The sequence below is a fragment of the Dicentrarchus labrax genome, unplaced genomic scaffold (assembly GCF_905237075.1).
Source record: "Dicentrarchus labrax unplaced genomic scaffold, dlabrax2021, whole genome shotgun sequence".
Taxonomy (NCBI): Eukaryota; Metazoa; Chordata; class Actinopteri; family Moronidae; genus Dicentrarchus; species Dicentrarchus labrax.
This window is the reverse complement of record NW_026136714.1, coordinates 26,830,993-26,849,457: the sequence shown is the minus strand read 5'-3', so window position 1 is coordinate 26,849,457 and position 18,465 is coordinate 26,830,993. Positions and strand designations below refer to the sequence as shown.

The window sequence follows — 18,465 nt, the reverse complement described above, 5'->3', positions numbered from 1 at the left end:
AAAAAAAAAAAAAATAATTTTTTTTTTTTTTTTTTTTTTTTTATAATTTTTTTTTTTTTAAAAATTTTTTTTTTTTTTTTTTTTTTTTTTTTTTTTTTTTTTTTTTTTTTTTTTTTTTTTTTTTTTTTTTTTTTTTTTATTTTTTTTTTATATTATTTTAATAATATATTTTATATTATATTATATTATAAAAAACCCCAAAAAAAAATTTTTTTTAAAAGGATATATTATAGAGAATTTTTTTAGGTTTTGTTTGAAGTTTTTATGAATGATCTTCCAGTTGTTGTTGGAACTATGTCCACATTTCAGGACTGGTTTAAGTTTATAATAACCAATGCTTTCTTTCTGTAACTCAATTCAATCTAGATTTTGTGTTTAAAAAAGGTAAAACAGGCATTTGAGTCTGAGAGCCATGGCCTACGTGCTAGTAGTTCCTAAGGACTTTAATCTAGTGCATGTTGCATATTATTTTATGTTAACTTCAATGCTTTTCAAGCCAATGATAAACTTTTCGTGCCTATTAATTCACTTTAAAAAAAAAAAAAAAAAATAATTTTTCCTTTTTTATTATTCAAAATCCAGTGTGACATCTTACCCCATATAGTGAGACAACTTACCCGATGGTGGGGTAACATGTCACATGTTCACACTCTCTATTTGATTGCTTATAACTCTGCACTTGCACAAGATATGAAAATGATATGAATACAAAATATATACCTGAGACTTTGGTCTTTCATCTGGTACACGTTGTTTTTTATATGATGTATTGATTCCAAGAAATATATAAGAGTGTAAAAAGTGTGACAACAAGCCCCAGTCTCCCCTACGCTTAATAAATCTTTGTTTTCCACAAAGCTTATCTTCTCCAATAATCAAAAATCCATTTGAAAAACTCCATTGGCTTTTTGTGGACATACTGATTAGTGCAGCTTTAGAAACCTTTAAACAAACAAATGAGATCATTTGTTGTAATATTGGACTGTTATAAACCACCATCCCCACCTGCAGTGCTGCCCATCCAAACAGACAGGAGTCAAATATGAATTGAGGCAACTATGTGCAACAATAATGGCCTTAAAAAGTCTTCATCTGCCAAACCCTATCCAGAACCTCTGAGGACGTGTCATTCGGCACAGCCTTGAGATGGAGTGAAAGAAAGAAGAGAGAATGAACATGTTTCCTTCCCTTTGATCAAACAGAGGACAAGAGGTTGCTAGGAAACTGTGACTTTAGAAGAAAGTGTATTTGACACTGCGGGAATATCATTGGTGTTCAGAGACTCCGCTGATGGAAGTACAAAACACCAAATATAATACATAATGCACTTTACAGCCCTTTTCAAAGTGCCTTGATAAAAGCTGCTCTGCAGTCAGTTTTATTTGAATGTGGATTTATTCAAAGCAGTTCAGTTGAGAGATCCACCAGAGAGTGTTTCCAGTCACTGTTCTGTTTGTGCAACAGGTGCACACAGAACTGACTATTGTTTATTCATGTCAGCACATTGACAGTAACTGTATACAATGGAGGATTTTCTGCTATGTGGGTTTTATGTGTGGCAGTACAAAATTTCCTGTTAGGGTGTCACTAGTCAGGGTTTATGAAAGACAGTGCTTGTACTACATTTATTAACATGTAAGGCTGAATTCAGATTGTATTAATTATTATATCGTATCAATACTGGAATTCATTTACCTTATTTTCACTCCAGTCATATAAGTATTTTTTGCATTTCACTCATGGATGGCTGGTGTTTGCACATCTGCAGTAGATGGAAGTATTCTTTCATTATGCTCACAAGGTGCTTGCATATCTGTTTGTCCTGTATGGTTTAGCTCTTTTGTCTTTGAATTTGGTTCTGGAAATGAATTGACTGCACGCAGCCCCTTCATCTCAGGCACACAGGATCTCTGTGGTCTCTTCTCTGGCTGTGTATGTGTCATTCACTCTCCATCATCCAGCTGTAAAGCTTTGCATAGATTATCCAGTGCCGTTGTAGTCTCCAAGGGCGGGCTATTGTGTGCATGAATGAGGTGTACAGTTTGATAGCTGCTTCAGCCGTGGCATTAGTGCAGCAAGGACGATTACATAAACATATGCACCTATATTACTTTTGCAAAAAAAAAAAGTATTTTCGTTTTATTACAAAAAAAATACATGTGCTTTGTCTGTAAATAGCTGTGAATGCTGCAAATGAGATGTTGTTTTGATAGCATGTTATGCTGCGGAGAAGAGTTAAATTCCTCCATAATGGCATAGAGATTTGACCTGTTCTCAGTGTTTAGGATTACAGTTATCGGGAGAATATTGATCGTCCTCTACATTTTCCCCATGCATTTGCTGTCCCTGCCTTTTTCTGCTTGACACACTAGCCTGAGACAAACCTTCCATCCTTGACTTGTGTGCATCTGTGTGGTGACTCACCCCCCCTGATGATGTCACACCTCCTCAGTTGCCATGGCAGTCGTCCTGGCAACCAGTGTCTAGGCTCCTGTAGCGGAGACGAGAGCGATTCTGACAATGCAGCTAAAGGGGTTAATATTGATGGCTGGCTCTAATTATTTTCCCCGCGGCATCGAGGCTACTTCCAAAGGCTCTGCAGGGCAATGAGTCCAGCTTTATTCTTCCCTGCACACTGGTGTTGGGCTCAGATGTCTTGTGCTAGCTAAGAAAACACAGTGAGAAGTGAATGGATGCACTGTCGCACCATAACAACAAGTGCAACAGATAGTCCCTGTGGGGAAGCATATGCGGCAATGCTGTGATTCTCAGGGAGAGTATTGGAGGGGTGTAATGGAGGATAAACCCAACTGACCCCATTTTATTAACATGTTACTAAGAAGTATTTTGTGTTTTAAATAATTGTCTACATCAGACTAATAAATATTGTTATATTGAATGATTACAATGATAATAATCTGTATTGTACAGCTTTATATTAAAGTTAAGAAAATTAACAAATGAAGAAATAGTCCAAACAGAGTGGTTAGAAATGAATTAGTAAAAAGGTCAATTTCAATCAATTTACAGAAGTTGCATGCCGGGTATTCATAAGCAGGCTATTCCACAGTTTTGGTTCATAATAGCAAAAGCCCATTCTTCTTTGTCTTAACTCTCTGTAGTTTTGATGCTGTACTGCTAGGGATGAGTTTTCTGTGTGGGAAAAAAAGTAGGCCTACACAAGTCTTTAGCTTCAATGTAACTGTTTTATTATCTTTGAACACAGTGTAGAGTACACTCAATTTGGAACTGGTTATCAATTTCCATCCCTAACATTTTTAAATGACTCATTATAATTTAGTTTTTCTTAGCCAAATAGAAACTCTGCTAAGCCCGGCTGCATGCCGCTATGGTTCTTATAACATTTGATATTTACCCTCAGTAACGGACATCAAATACAAGCATTCCTGGAATTTAAGCCCATGTTGTATAGAATGTTTTGACATATTGCTGGTGTGAAATGAAGCTACGCTTTGGACTTCTTCTCTCTCTGCTTCTCTTCGTCCTCCACCGTGACTCCTTCTTATTAAGTTTCCTGCAGCGTAGACGCATGAGTTTGATGTCAGCTTTGCAATGTGCACCTGTCAGAAAAACATGCCGCATCCATCAAAGAATTCCTAAGCTCAGAGGCATACGTCGGCTTGAGCCTTGAGTGTCCCTTTCTTCACAGATTTCCCTTCACACAGGTGTGTTCATCCCGTAGCCCGCCTGACAGTTGTCAGCTCTGCATTCTGCCTCCAGGAACATCCTTTGCCACCCATACACTCTCATACATCACACCTGACAAGCAGCGCCGGCCTCCGCCCGCAACAAAACAGTATCACAGCCGCAGCCCAGACGAGGTCAGGCTGCCCACTCTCATCTGTTCTCAAGTTACAGGGACATTTTCAAAGCTGGCATTTTCCTTGAGACGCCTTGTAATAAAGCTTGGCGATCATCCCTGACCTTCAAATACACAATCTTCACCCAGTTTTGAGAAGGCCACCCTGACTTTTGTGTCACACTGGGATAACATTTCCAGTGTCGATTCTGTTGTGAAATGAATGCCATTTATAATACAGCCAGTTAGAGTTAGAGTTAGTGCTACTCTAGTTGTCCCTGCAGAAACGACGGTTCCAGTGATCATAACACACATTTGGCACAAAGTCATAAAAATGACTTTTGAAGGCTGAAAAATAAACATCAAAATGCAGCCTGAGACCTGTGAAATCCTGAGTAGTAGTTCCATTAACCACTGAGCCCTAACCCACACAAAGCAACCGCTGACGCCCAATCACAGCTGGAAATAAAGATTGGATCCAAAAGACAAAAAGGAATCATATCACCTCTGTGTATACCATGTTCTCCACACATATCCACAGTGCACAGGCAGGATGGATGTCTGCCAGAGTTCGGAGCTGTTGGTCTGTTTATTTTTGCTTCTGTTAGTTCTGTTTGTCAAAATGACTTTAACACGCAGGAAGACGTCACACAGTCGGTGTGTGTGTGTGTGTGTGTGTGTGTGTTTTAATTTTAAGTTTGAAATTTATTTAAAAGGGACAATGCGCATTAATTAACACACTATGCACATTTGCCAGATTTAGCCATACAGGCTCACTTTTATTTTCAGTCTTAAAAACAACAACTAATCAATTAATCAAGGAAATGATCAACAGATTAATTACTTAGTTGCAGCCCTATTATTTTTTTTTTTTTTGGTTATCAGTTTAATTTTCCATTTAAAGAAATCTGTTGTTTGACATTTTTAGAAATAGCCATATTTCTTTTCTTGCTGAGAGTTAGACGAGAGGGTTGATGTGTGTAAATACACCGTAAAGCTGCAGCCAGTTAGATAAGTATAGCTTAGCACGGCACAGAGACTGGAAATAGGGAAACATGTAGCCTGACTTTGACTGAAGTGTTCTATCTTAACTGTAAAAGCGATTCTGGGTTGCAGTTAGAGGCGGGAAATTGGTATCGATCTTTTCCCAAAGATAATTAAAAAAAAAACTGAATTTTTTTTTTAATTTAGTTTTGTAAAATAATAAGCAAGAATAAACTTTATTTATAAAAGAAAATTCAAAACAAAGTAACAGTGGCTTAACCAGGATTTAAAACATTTCAGGAGGCAATAAGGCAAAATATAATCAGCCAATGAAAATCATATAGAAGTGAAGTAGAATAAAAACAATGAAAAGAATGAAACAGATGTAGACAATAAAAATGATAGAGTAAAATTCCCATCACTAATAAATGTTGAAAACAAAAGCAATAGTAAAATAGATGGGAAATGATGACAATTAAACTGTGCTAGAATACAGAATAGGCTTTTGATAGATAGATTTTTGTGATGGAGTTTTGTTTTCTGTAATAAGATTTTGAGCAGTTGGTTTAAAAATTAAAAATCCTTTAATAGAAATTGGAGCAGTTTCACTTCAGAAGAAGTTGTGAAGTAACTCTGTGCGCTGTCTCTCTTCACAGGATCTCATCTGTGCCCACGGAGCTTAGACTGTGCCCGGGCAGGACGGCGCTTCTGCCAGCCAGGCAGCTCCCACTGCGGGCCCTGCCTGCGCCCGCTGGTGGAGAACTCCCATGGCCGCTGTGTGGTCAAGAGGAGGCATGCCCCTCACTCTGCCTCGTCCATTAAAGGTGGGTGTTAGATTGTGTTTATAGGCTGAGTTAACCCCGAAGACATCAGCAGGGTTATTTTCTCAGATTTCTCCATCTGTTTTCACAAGATGAACAGTACTCCCCCACGACTGGGTTCTTAGAGTCAGATCAGTGTGTTGACGCATTCAACTAAATAGAAGAAGTATTAGTGTGACTATTTAATGTATCACAAATGAGACAGCAACCATATGAACAGTCAGCAGAGAGCGTGAGTAATGCTCCATATTCGGTGTGATTGCAGTGTGCCAGTGAGACTCTAATTGATCAGTGTTCCCTCCGTGTGCTTCCTCTATATGAGTCATGTACTTTACCAAAGGGCGACTTCAGAGAGTCCCAGTGAGTGTAATGCCAGCTTCCAGCTTCCATCCAACTCGGTCAGCAGTGTGTGTCGTGGTTTATGTCCAACGCTAAAGACCCCTACAAGTCTCTGCTTTCGCGTCCTGCTCTGCCAGTGCTGTTGAGAAGTGATAATGAGCCGGTGAACATGGGATGTGTCAGGGGGCAGAGCTGCTGTGTCCACTGCACAGGGAAGGTTTCTGGAAAAATTCAGCAACAGTAGTGTAGAGTGAATGATCAAAGAAAGGACAATTACGATGAACTGTACCACTGATCAACATCATCTTCATTATCTTAGTTTACTTATTATTTGATCACATAGAACCTAATTTAAATCTGCTTATGTGCAGACAACATTTAAAGATCCCCTCAGACATGTATCAGACATATACAACTATTCTGCTTAGAACAAAAATACAATAATGTGTGTTTGATATGTTTTTCCACAAAATGTCCACATTAAAAGTCTTAAAAGGGCCTGTATCTCATCTATCTCATTAAGCATTGTTTTGATATCAGGCGTATTAGTAGAAGTATCCCTTTAGGGTCAGAGCCTCAGCTTCCACTTATTGAATAAAAAATGTTTTGAGCTTGTCAAGCTAATGTTGGATCAAACAGATTCACAAACATGATTTTGCTTTTAAATCATCTTGACCCACAAGAGACCAGTATAATGGTATTAAAGACCAGCAACCATCACATTCTGCTTCCATATAAATTTTTTTTGTTGGTTTAGGAGCTGCTAAAGTGTTAGCATGGAGCACTGGAGCCACCAACCTCCTGGAAACAACTATATGATATCACCCAACAGTTTATTTCAGAGCAAGGTCAAACCTTTAAACAACATGGAAGTATGACTTTTTAATGCTCTCTGCTAGTACGTGTTATTTTTGCATCTATACATGTTCGTTATAAGTCAGTCACATTAAATCTGAGGTTCTTTGGCTGCAGGAGAAAAGGCCGTTGTGGTTGTGCAGACATTCAGTGGTGAGGCTGGATGAGAGAGCTTTAGCACCTTTCAACCCCCTCTTTCACCATTCAGACAGAAAGGCTAGAGTCTCTGCCAAGCACGACTTAAATGACTGACTGACTGACTGACTGACTGACTTGTGTCCTGACTGCCCCGCTGCCAGCTGAACAACCCACTGCAGTAAAGTCACAGTGATTGTGAGGCCCTCTCTCTTTGTTACTCCTCCACTCTGCCTCCTCTTTCTTGCTATTCTTCCTCCAGTATCTTCACTTTGCTCCTCCGAGGGTTCTGCTCATGCCTGAAAGGTTTCGAAAAGAACAGAGAAATAAATTGGATATTTTCCATACAAGCATGCAAAAAGGAAGTGAAAAGTGTAGAGAATAGTCTTAACCCCAATATTGTTTTAACTGTGTAATTTTCTAATGCAGGATGAGGCTGTTTATCAGGGAGTGAAGGCTCTGTGAATAGAACTTGTGTTCAGGTCTTCACCATCCTCATCCTGTGTGATTTTTATATCTTAAATAATCTGCTTCATTTAGCTTTCTTCACACCCTTACAGAAAAAAAACATGAGTTTCACATTTGTGTGGTGTAATGTCACGTACATTCCCATGTGAAACCTGCATGATTGTGTTGCAGCACGTGGTGCTATGATTTCCACATGTGCTCCACATGTACCATCTTTCCTACATGATGATTACATGATCACATATGAGAAATTCATGTGGTTTTTTTTCTGTAAAGGCAGAAATGAATGAAATGCTGACTTATAGGCCTCTTGCAGTGTTTCCAAACCTTTTTCCTTGAAGGACCCTTTTTTATCATTGATTAAACTGCAGACCCCTAACTAAATTACATATTTTTCAAATGGATTTTTCAAATTATATTCAATGCATAACATTAACAGTGAACACAACACTGCAGGAAGTTTGTGTAAAATGAGCGATTTGGATGAATTTTGAGCTGATCATTTCCTGTGAATATTGATCAGAGATATTTTTAGGAACTTTCTATACAACTCTTTGTTCGTATTATGTTTTTATTTACTTCTTTAACAATCATACAGACCTAATAGGCTTCTTTTTTTGACAAATTCAGTGTTTTCTTCTCCCTGATGCTGGTTCTGTTAGAACTGGTTGTTTCAACTGCGCGTACAGTTTTAATGCAGGACGATTAGATATAGGCCTACTGTGCATTTTTCTAACGCTTTCTTACACCGCTTAAAATCAAGAAAGCTTTGCGACGCCTTATAAGGCTTTTGCGACCACTGGCAGATTGCATATATTACTTAAAAAAGTTGTCTTACCTCTCTTATCACTGTTGCACTGGGTGACATGTTCCTTCATCAGCATGAACACACACTCTGTAGTCTATTTTGATTCAGGCCCACACACTGTCCTCCTGACCCAAATACTCACTAGAAAACAAATGTTGATCTCAGAGACAGATACTGTCTGCATGGCTAGATGGAGGAATTATATTTTTTGTAATTAAGGTGAGCTGACCCTTTGATTCCACTGACGACAATGCATTTATCTAACATTTATTAAAAGAAACATGTTTTCCATCCAGCACTAAAGCATGATGTGAGGCAACAGACAGACAGCATCCTGGCTTTGTTTCTCTTCTCATCTCATCTTCCTCGCTCTCCTCCCTGTTGCCATAGCAACGCTTTTCATTCATGATTCTGAGGAAGACCCTCCCCACCTCCCACGCCTCCTTCTCTCTCTCTCCATCATTGTCTTTTTTTTGGTATTTCTTTCTCTATGTTGCCATCAACCCACACTTTGGGCAGCCGGGCTTGACAGTAGAGCACTGAGCCATCCACCCACACACAGTAACACACACAGTAACACACACACAGAGCACACCACATCCATTTGCCCACTCATACCAAATAGTACGACGATATATAAAAAACACAGATGAAGCATTTACATACATTTACACCCCCATCCAGCACTACCAACACACACCCACACACAGGAGTCTTTCACCTGCTGCATACACACATCCACACCCCCTGCTCTTGTTTTTTCCAAGACACACGCCTCAGCCCCCACACACACACACACAAACGCATATACACACACATTGTGTCACGTTCAGCTCTCACGCCTGTGTGACCTCCTCCCACTCATCAGCGTCATAAACTCCCAGGCAGTGTGATGTTGCTCTGCAGTGCAGCACAGGATCACAGGAGGTGGAGGGGACATGAACACTGGTTCTCTTATTAAAACATTCAAGACTGCACTTTATTTCTAATGCCTCATGGGGGCGGTGTTATCTTCATCCACTGCCATGACCCTCAGTAGTATTCTCAAAAGGGCAGGACAAGTGACTCTAATTTCCAGCAGTCAGCAGCAGTGCAACAGAGCTGATATCAGTTTATTAGTTTAGAAAGAAAGAGCATTTTGCAGGCCCCAACCAGGGAAAACAGAGATAATAAAAATACATTAGACACCTTCAGAAAGGTCACGTTTGTATTCTGTGTGATGACAATGGTCTATAGCTGCAGATGCCAACCCTAAAACAGGGGTCAAATGCTGTCAAACTGAACAATGATTGAACCAATATGCCACAGTAATGTAATGTTTTCAAGTTCAAATATCTTCTTATGGGATCTTTTTTAAGCAAAGATTAATGTATATTATTGTTTTTGATTAAATCAGCATATATTTCATATTTCTGACGCCTTCAAATCTCCTGTAATTGTCCCAGATGTAATTGTTGTTTTTTTGCTGGATCTTCCTGCTGTTTGCTCTGTGCTGTGTTTGGATTGAAGCCTTGCATAAATTAGTGTTTCCTTAAAGGCAGTGACTGATTCTGATTTTGTGACCCTCCAGGTAAGGTGAGCGCTTACCCCGAGCTGGATGAGGAGATCGACTTTCTCTCTGCCATCATCAGTGAGCAGAGGACCGAATCCAGGCTGCCAGGTACTGGAAAGGCCACTACTTTACCTATAACACTTATGGAACTGGTAACCACCCCCACATCCCTGCTGACGTAATGACTGCAAACCTTTCATTCCTTACCTCAGTTCCGCCCTCCCAGGATGTGTCTGAACCTGAATCCAAGCAGGTCGGTGTGCCCGGCCCCACCCACAGAGCATTTACCACAGAGCAGGCCATGAGCCAGAGCGTCCCATTCATCAGCGTGACTCCACTCACCACCGCCGCCACAACCAACCACACCCCTGCTCTGCTCAGTGACCCCATCATCCTCCCCTACCCCTCTAATGACGGTGTCTTCATCAGTAAGTCTTTTGGTCCTCTACCCATGACTTTGTTTATGGTTTTGTTCTTGTTTCTACCTGTTTAATGACCATAATGACAGGTAACACATTGGAGGGTGTTTGACCACAGTTTGATGACTGCTAAAGTTCAGTTCACATTTTTATTGTCCCACAAGAGGAAATTCTTTTTGCAGCATAAAACCAGAACACAATAAAAACAGTGAGACACTCGAAGACATTCAAATCACTTGTATTACACACAGACAGAATATAGTAAAAGATTCACATGATCAAAGCAAATAAAAGTTACAACAATAAGATGAAGTGAAGGTCTTCATGGGTCCAAAATGTTGGAAAAGATCTTAGAGCTGATACGGAGTATGCTCTGATCCATGCAGATCCACTCAGGTTTTAGACATTTTGACACACAGCGATCAGTTTTCGTGACTACACAGGGAGCCTGTTTGTTTATTGGTACCCCTTTTTTATTTGTATTTTTATTTTTTTTTTAAAAATTTATTCAGGGAAGACTCACTGAGAGGAGGCCTTTCTTTTGCAGGATCACCATGATCACATTCACACTGTTACACATTCACACCTTGAAGCTGCTCAGAGCATCCACAGTCTGATCTGCTGCCACTGAGCAGCTCCACAGGTGCTCAGGGGCACCTCAGTGGTGGGAATGAGGGAGGGGAGTGCTGCCTCTTTGCTTTCCCCCACCCAAATTTATCCTGCTGGTCTGGGGAATGAAGCAACAACCTCCCAGCCACAAGCTCTAACCTTTAATGTCACCACTGCCCATTAGCACCAGCATTGGCATACAAAACCATGTCATGTACAGCGCTAATCATGTATCAAACTTCAGTATACTATCATCTACACACCTTGTTTCCTCTCATTGATTTATACAGTTGATTTGAAAATAGATGATATCCGCCTAATTTCATAGAGGTGGATAACAATGTTTACCATTCAGAATAGTTTGAATAGTTGGGTTTTTTGTTTTTCCTTATGGTTTCTTCACTAACAATGGAATTTGATGGCCGGACTTCAGTATTTAGCTGTGCAGGTTACGTGGTGGGGTCTTTGCTTCACTCCGTACCATCGATACATAGGTACACAGAGACACAACCTCTCGCTGGCATTTGGGGGTAGATGTTTGGCTAGATTCCTGGGAAATAGCAGGATCTCTATTCCTAGTATTTCCTGAGGCAGCAGCCAGGAGAAATCAACTGAATCTGCCCTCATTTCCAATCACGGGAATAAAACAGATGGAAAACAAGAGTCTTTTGAACACCCATCTTGACGTCAGCAGGCTTTCAGAGATCTTCCGACTGCAAAACATAAACATCATTTTAGTAAAAATGACCTAATTTCCTTGAAGAAGCATTTGTTCTTCATGCTCTGAAATCTCGGGACTGACCACAAATTTACTGTGGGCTTGCACCGAACAAAGCTCATACGTTACTGTCAGTTAGTTCTGCCTCGCTCCATTACTGTCATCAATGCCGTTTTCACTGCAGATCCTGCACAGCCTGAACCAACAGCCTGACACGCCATTATTTTCAGCAGCTCTTCTCTGAGCACTACACTCTGCTTCAAACTCATTTGCAGAGCTTTCATTCAGAGACCATGTCTTCCTCTAACACCTATAGACCTGCACAGCGTTCTATCCCGCTAATTGTCTGTATGTATTTCTTCTCAGTCATGAGCAGCGCCTTCATCGTGGCAGGTTCGCTGGCTTTGATCGTAGCAGCGGCCTGTTGGGTCAGGTAAGATATTTATTCCTCCCTCTCTAACCTACTGCACAAGACTCCAGATGTCGTCTCCCTTCCTGTCAGGATTTAATACTGTAGCCTGCACATGTGCTGCATGTTTTTGTTAATATTAAGCCTTGAGGCATTCAAATGATAAAATGCATGTTGAATACTTCAAGGGCTGCAACTCATGATATTTTCATTACTGATCAATCTGTTGATTCTTTTCTCGATTGTATAAATGAATTTGTGTATAAAATGTCAGGGAGTTGCCAAGAGTATAGTTATCCAGATGATTTTTTTTTTGGCTTCTTCATTTTGTCTGACCAGCAGCCTAAAAGTCAAAGATTTAAAGTCTCCTGTCATAGAAGACTGATAAAACTAGTAAATATTCACATTTGAGAGGTTGGAACCAGATAATTCTTGGCATTTTGCTTAATACAATTGAACAGTTAATCTGTTATCAAAATGAATATCCTGTCAATCGACTAAACATTTAAAGCTGCAGTAAGTAACATTTATAAAAATAACTTTTTTGTCATAATTTCTTTAACTTTTACTTTAACCTGACAGTTGTACATGATACAGATAATCAGAAAAATCTCCACCTAGTGCTCCTCATGGCCTTTCAACAATAATTATTGACTTTAAATTTTGAGACTAATGCTGGGAGTTTTTACTGTAAGGTATCATAACACAGCAATGTGTTTCAGTCAATTCCTAATGCATTCTTAAATCAGAAATGTAGTAGTGCTTGCCTCATTATTTCTAATGAACCATCTGTGTTTTTGTTCAGATTGCAGAAAGGTGTGCGTCTAACTCAGAAGGTGAGCTACCCTGTATATGGACTGATGAGAGCCCAAACCTTTGACAATTTGGTGAGTAAAACCTCTCTATACTGTGACTCTATATGTTACAAGGACTTTTCAAGGTTGCCCACCTAACCATTAATGTTCAGTTTTTATATAAATGTTATTGTCGGTGTAGTTTTTCCAAATGCTGTTATCTTTAACTGTACATATGCAGGAAACAGATGTTTAATGCATTAATTGGAAAGGATGAGTTGTTGCTTCAATAAGTCCCGAATCATCTGTATTTGACGCCTTGGGATTGTGACTGAACTATCAACTATCTTCCTTGGCTCTGATTGGTTGTTTACGTTCAGGCCCGTAGATTCTTGCAAATGCCATTAGGAGCACTAGGAGGAGCCAGAGGAACCTGATCATTTCACAGATTATCTGTCTCATGTACTGTCAGGATATAGTGAAAGTTTCAGCAAATATATGACAAATGTTTTTTAATGAAATGACCTACTGGAGCTTTAATGAAATTGAAATACTCATTAGTGGCACTGTAATAATATTACAAATAATTAAGTAATCTGGATCTAGCAGATCATCATAGCATTCAAACAAAAGGTAATATTTTCACAAAATATTTAGAACAAAGAATTAGTAAACAGTTGAAAGACTATCCAAGATGGTTTTGATGAGTTTTAATTTGTTTCCGTCGAGTGTGAATGTTAGGATGATCTGTGAGGTAAAATTACAGTTTTTGTAAATGGCATCTGGTGGCTTTGAATAGAGCAATATGAGCATGTTTAAAAATACAGAAGTTACCCTTATCTAAAGCACCAGCCGTTGTATCTGTCCAGCACCCTACAAAGGACAAATGCACCTGTCCTTTCAGCACTTTCCGCTCAAACATGTGCAGTAGAGACACGTGCTGCGAAGTGAATGTCAACTGAACAGTGTGACGGAATGAATACCACTGACTTTTCTCATGTCCCCTCTGCCCTTCGGTGTGTTCCAGCCTGGGGACAAGAAGCTGGCCCACAGTGCCCAAATGTACCACTACCAGCACCAGAAGCAGCAGATGCTCTCCCTGGAGAAGTGAGTCACCCTCCTAGCCCAGACACGCTCATCTTTTGTCTCGTGTCTCATGTCTCCGTCTCCTGCCCCTTGGGCCTTGTCCCTCCCTGCCTTCCCTGCCACGACTGATCTGCCTTATCCTCTGAATATTTTATGACTGTGTGTGTGTCTTTGTGTGTGCGACCTCTGCAGACACAGGGATGAGCCAAAAGTTCCTGACTCAGGAGCATCGACAGATGAGGAGAATGAGGACGGAGATTTCACAGTGTATGAGTGTCCTGGATTGGCACCCGTGAGTCAACCCTGCTTTATATACTTTTTTTTTTAAACTTACACAGTACTGCATATATTATCAATGTTGTCAGTAGGAGGTCCTTATTTAGATTTAAAGAACAGAATTATGGCAAATAACTGGCAATATCATTTATTTTAATTTTATTTTTTACAGTACACCAGTATCACACTTTCAGATGCATTGTTATTACATCCTCAAGCAATAGAAATGGATATACTGTATAAGCAATGAGGGGAAGAAGGTACATTTTCAAGGCTGTAAATAAAAATAACCACAGTTTAATATTTAGTATCTTGTACCAACAATACTGTCTCTCAGTCTTATTTTCATTTAGAAGGATTCATAATCTATTTATTTTTATTTTTAAAGGATAGCTATGAAAAAAGAAACATAATGTCATTATATACATCCAATGCTTGTAGCGGTTTGGCTTCATACAGTTGTGTAAATGTTACAGTGCGATATAGAGAATAATAGAATACAAAAAGGAAAAATATTAATTCCTTACAAAGTCTCAGAGGTTTGACGTATTGCACCCATTTTTCCATGTCAGTTTTAAAGAAAGTAAAGTAACCTTTTCCATCATGTAGATCTCTGTTGTCGCAATACCATTAATTCCATTACCATTAGTTATAAGAATCATAATTAGTTATAATATTCATTCAATTTAAAGCTAATCAATACTTTTTATATTAAAAATGTTTCAAATGTTTTAGTAACAACAAACATGAAGAATGTCACCAACTCTGCAGTTGCCCTCAGCTCTAAGGGGCATTAAGCTTCTTTTAGCTAATTTCTGTGTTTTTGCTAACACAACTCTAAAGCTTTAAATGTAACTTTGTAATGCTAACTGGCCTTTGCCACTGCCCTCAAGTGATCATTTAATGCACCTTTAATGGAACTTCTTTCTCAGTTCTGACTGTTTGGTTTTGTTGACTACTGTCAGGATATAGTGTCAGCAAAGTTTTACAAAAGTTACCTACTGCAGCTTTAAAGAAAGGTTGTGAACTAGTGCAATATGTTGTACTATTTTATTCTATTTTGAAGATAATGCACTGTGATTGTTTATGAACATTAACATGTTCTATACATTCACAAAATACACCTCCTATGTGCAAACAGAGCCTCAACACAATGGCAGACGAAACATTTTATGTCTGATAATGAACTACATGACCCACAAACAATGTTCCTCTCTCTGTGTCCATCTTTAGACAGGGGAAATGGAGGTGAAGAACCCGCTGTTTGATGACTCCACCCTTTACTTTCAGAGGTTCCACAAATAAACCTGGACATTGAGATGTTTCACCCTCCAAATGCAGCACTTGTGTGTAGTCGAATTTACACACATACACACACTTCACATACACTGCTGTGCTCAAGCCGTCTAATGGACAGGATGGACAGTGTAAAGTACATGGAGGAGAAAGAGGTGTTCATGGACATTTAAAGAACATCAAAGGGCTGGTTTGTTGTTTGAAGCAGGACTGAATCTGGGACCAATTTCTCCCATTCTGCATCCACAGTCTGTTTTTATTTCATGTCATCACCCTTTTCCCCCTATTTTTGTTCCCAAAATACAATCAGCCAATACTGAAGAACTCAAAATGCCTATCAGGTGGCAGACATGCATATTGAATATAATATCCTGTGTTGAGTCCAGTACAGTTTTCTGATGCCACTGAGCTACAACTAAGTATTTCTATCAGTTCATTGATAGATTTTCACAAATATACTCTTTTAATTCATTGAGTTCTCACTGCAGGCTTTGGTTTCATTTAAATGTTTTTAAAAAGAAATGTGATTTTAATATTTCCTGAACTCACCCCCATGCAGCACCGTGCTCTTTATCAGTATGTTATGTAGCCATCGTGTTCTCAGTCTAGTTCCTCTATGCATGAATTGATGATGCTGTTATGAAACCTGAGTCAATATGCATTTACACTTCTTACAAGTTTCTTGTGCAAACTTGCTACTGATAATTATATATATATATATATATATATATATATATTAATATATATATATATATATATATATATAATCTCTTGAATGATTTCAAAGGAATTTGAAACTTCTTTACCTAGAACTCTGAAACAGAGCGAGCCCATCCTGTATATATGGTATCTGACTAACATGGCTTGTCCCCATGGTTTTGTGATCTGTAAATAGCTGCTAACGTGTACAGGAAGGAGATCTTACCTCTCACTCAGTGTGTGTGTGTGTGTGTGTGTGTGTGTGTGTGTGTGTGTGTGTGTGTGTGTGTGTGTGTGAAACATGTTCCTGTAGATTCCTGAGTGCTGTGTCAAATATTGAACTTCTGTTTGTCTCCTTATCGTTGATTATATTTGCAGGGTTCCTACACATGTGGAAAGGACAGGAAATGTCGAGGTTTCAAAAACATATTGGACCCGGTATATTTGTCATTGTGCGTTAAAGTTTTTAACTCAAATGTAATAGTTTTGTAGATGAAGGGGGAAGCAGAGAGTATCCGCACATTATAACCATCGTTCCTAAACTTTTCTTAGAAGGGACCAGGCAATGTTTCTGTCCTTTTTTCTTTCTTATGCTAGCTAACTAGCTAACAATTGATCTTTTGACTGATTGACTAGCTACTTAGCTAATCTACAGTACAGCATCAGTGGTAAGCTAGCGAGTTACATCCAACAGCTGCTAGCAAATCGCTAAGTAAGTTGCTAATTTACATCAATCATTAGTTAGATAGTCAGCTAGCATTTCGCTAACATTGGCTGACCGTTATCTTTAAACCGTCCTCGGTCCTGGGCATTTGGTTTTCTTTTCAACCAGCTAGCGCCAGTGTTGGGAGTAATGTAATATTAAGTGACACAGTACTGTAATTCCACTACTTGGCAGTAGTTCTTGACTGAATGAACAGAACAGTAGAAACAACGTAGATTGGTGCATCCCTAACTGATATTCTCTGCTTTCTCCTTTACTGAAGCTGCTATCCTCGCCTGGCCTAAATACGGTCCTGGATTGTGCACAACTACCTTTCTCTAGTTTGTAGAAAGCCATGTTGCCCCAAGACATAGATCACAGGTCGAATGACACACCCAGGATGATTCTTGAGTTCAGTGACAGATGTTTGGCAGGGAAACGGTGCAGGAACCCTGGATGTAACTGTGGCCTCTCGCTGTCGTCTCTCAGGAAAGTCGCTCTCTGTGGCTCCTCTCTTCGGCCTGCTCCCTCTCTCTCAGCCTCTCGGCTCTCCCACGGTGGTGGAGGAGCACGCTAAACTGTACTTGACCTGCACACATACACATACATGAGTGTCAATATGTAAAAAGAAATAGCAGATACCAGGGAGTATTAACACTGGAGATCTTTAACTGTGTTGTAAAGACTGTTTTATTTAAACCTACTGAGCTTGTGGAACAAAATGAAGGGCAATTTATCGGCCTGAGAGATGAGGGATTAGCAGAAAAGATACAAATACTCATGTTTGCCTTTTTTTAAATGTTAAATAGCTCTGCTTTCCCTTCACTAGTGCTGAGAGCTATACAAAAACCGAGCAGGTTGTCTTGTTTTGGTCATTCTCTCTCTGATGATGAATGGGTATCATGAAGGAACTCTAGAACAAGTAACTACCTAGGTTAGCTATCTTTGATACAGACTGTTTTGAGACTACATATAATGAGTTCTGTACACAGAAGAGAACTTCTTTACCACTATGTTTAGCATGCATGTGGATATACCACAGCTGAAATGAAGGAAATAAATATTTATATAACCTGAAGTGAAACATGGTTTGTTGTGGTGTCTCTTTTTTTCCCCCCAGAAAATAACTGGGGAAATCACATTTTTAAAGGTCCAGTGTGTAACATTTAGGAGGATCTATTCATAGGTATGTTTTCATTAGTGAATAATCACCTGAAAAGCCATTAGCCCTGAGGTTTGCGACCATCGTAGTTTCTCCTACACGCTTCACAGCCCGTGTGCAGGTTTTCAAATAGATGCGAGTGGTGTTCAGTTAGTTGCAATCTACAACTTTACCACTAGATGCCACTAAATTCTTAGTATGAGAAACATTTCAGTTATATTTTACAGGGTTCATTCAGCCACAACACACATTTCTTTGGTACAAAGTAGTTCCAAATAAAACAACTGACAGCGTCTTTTATAAAGAAACACACCAGTTGCACTGAAAGATGCACTGATTTTTTTGAATGCAGTATTTCACTGCTGTGAGCACCACAATATACCTCAATGTGCCTCAATCCATGAGATCTCAAAACCTGTAAAACTATGACAGTAACACTGTATAATCATGAAAACCATGACAGTAAAAGACTATCAATTCTAAATAGGTTACATTTATCCCTAACAGTAAAA

General features: G+C 39.2%; 1 protein-coding gene across 1 annotated transcript in view; it reads left to right on the top strand.

The window, feature by feature from the left end:
* The window catches only part of npdc1b (neural proliferation, differentiation and control, 1b), a 28,687-nt gene extending 10,812 nt beyond the window's left edge, over window positions 1–17,875 (top strand). Inside the window, exons 2-9 of the mRNA XM_051422373.1 lie at window positions 5,461–5,628; window positions 9,801–9,890; window positions 9,995–10,210; window positions 11,895–11,961; window positions 12,743–12,824; window positions 13,759–13,838; window positions 14,010–14,109; window positions 15,327–17,875. Coding sequence (XP_051278333.1) covers window positions 5,461–5,628; window positions 9,801–9,890; window positions 9,995–10,210; window positions 11,895–11,961; window positions 12,743–12,824; window positions 13,759–13,838; window positions 14,010–14,109; window positions 15,327–15,398 — 875 coding nt within the window. The 3' untranslated portion in view covers window positions 15,399–17,875. The remainder of the gene's footprint in view (window positions 1–5,460; window positions 5,629–9,800; window positions 9,891–9,994; window positions 10,211–11,894; window positions 11,962–12,742; window positions 12,825–13,758; window positions 13,839–14,009; window positions 14,110–15,326) is intronic.
* The last annotated feature ends 590 nt before the right edge of the window (window positions 17,876–18,465 follow it).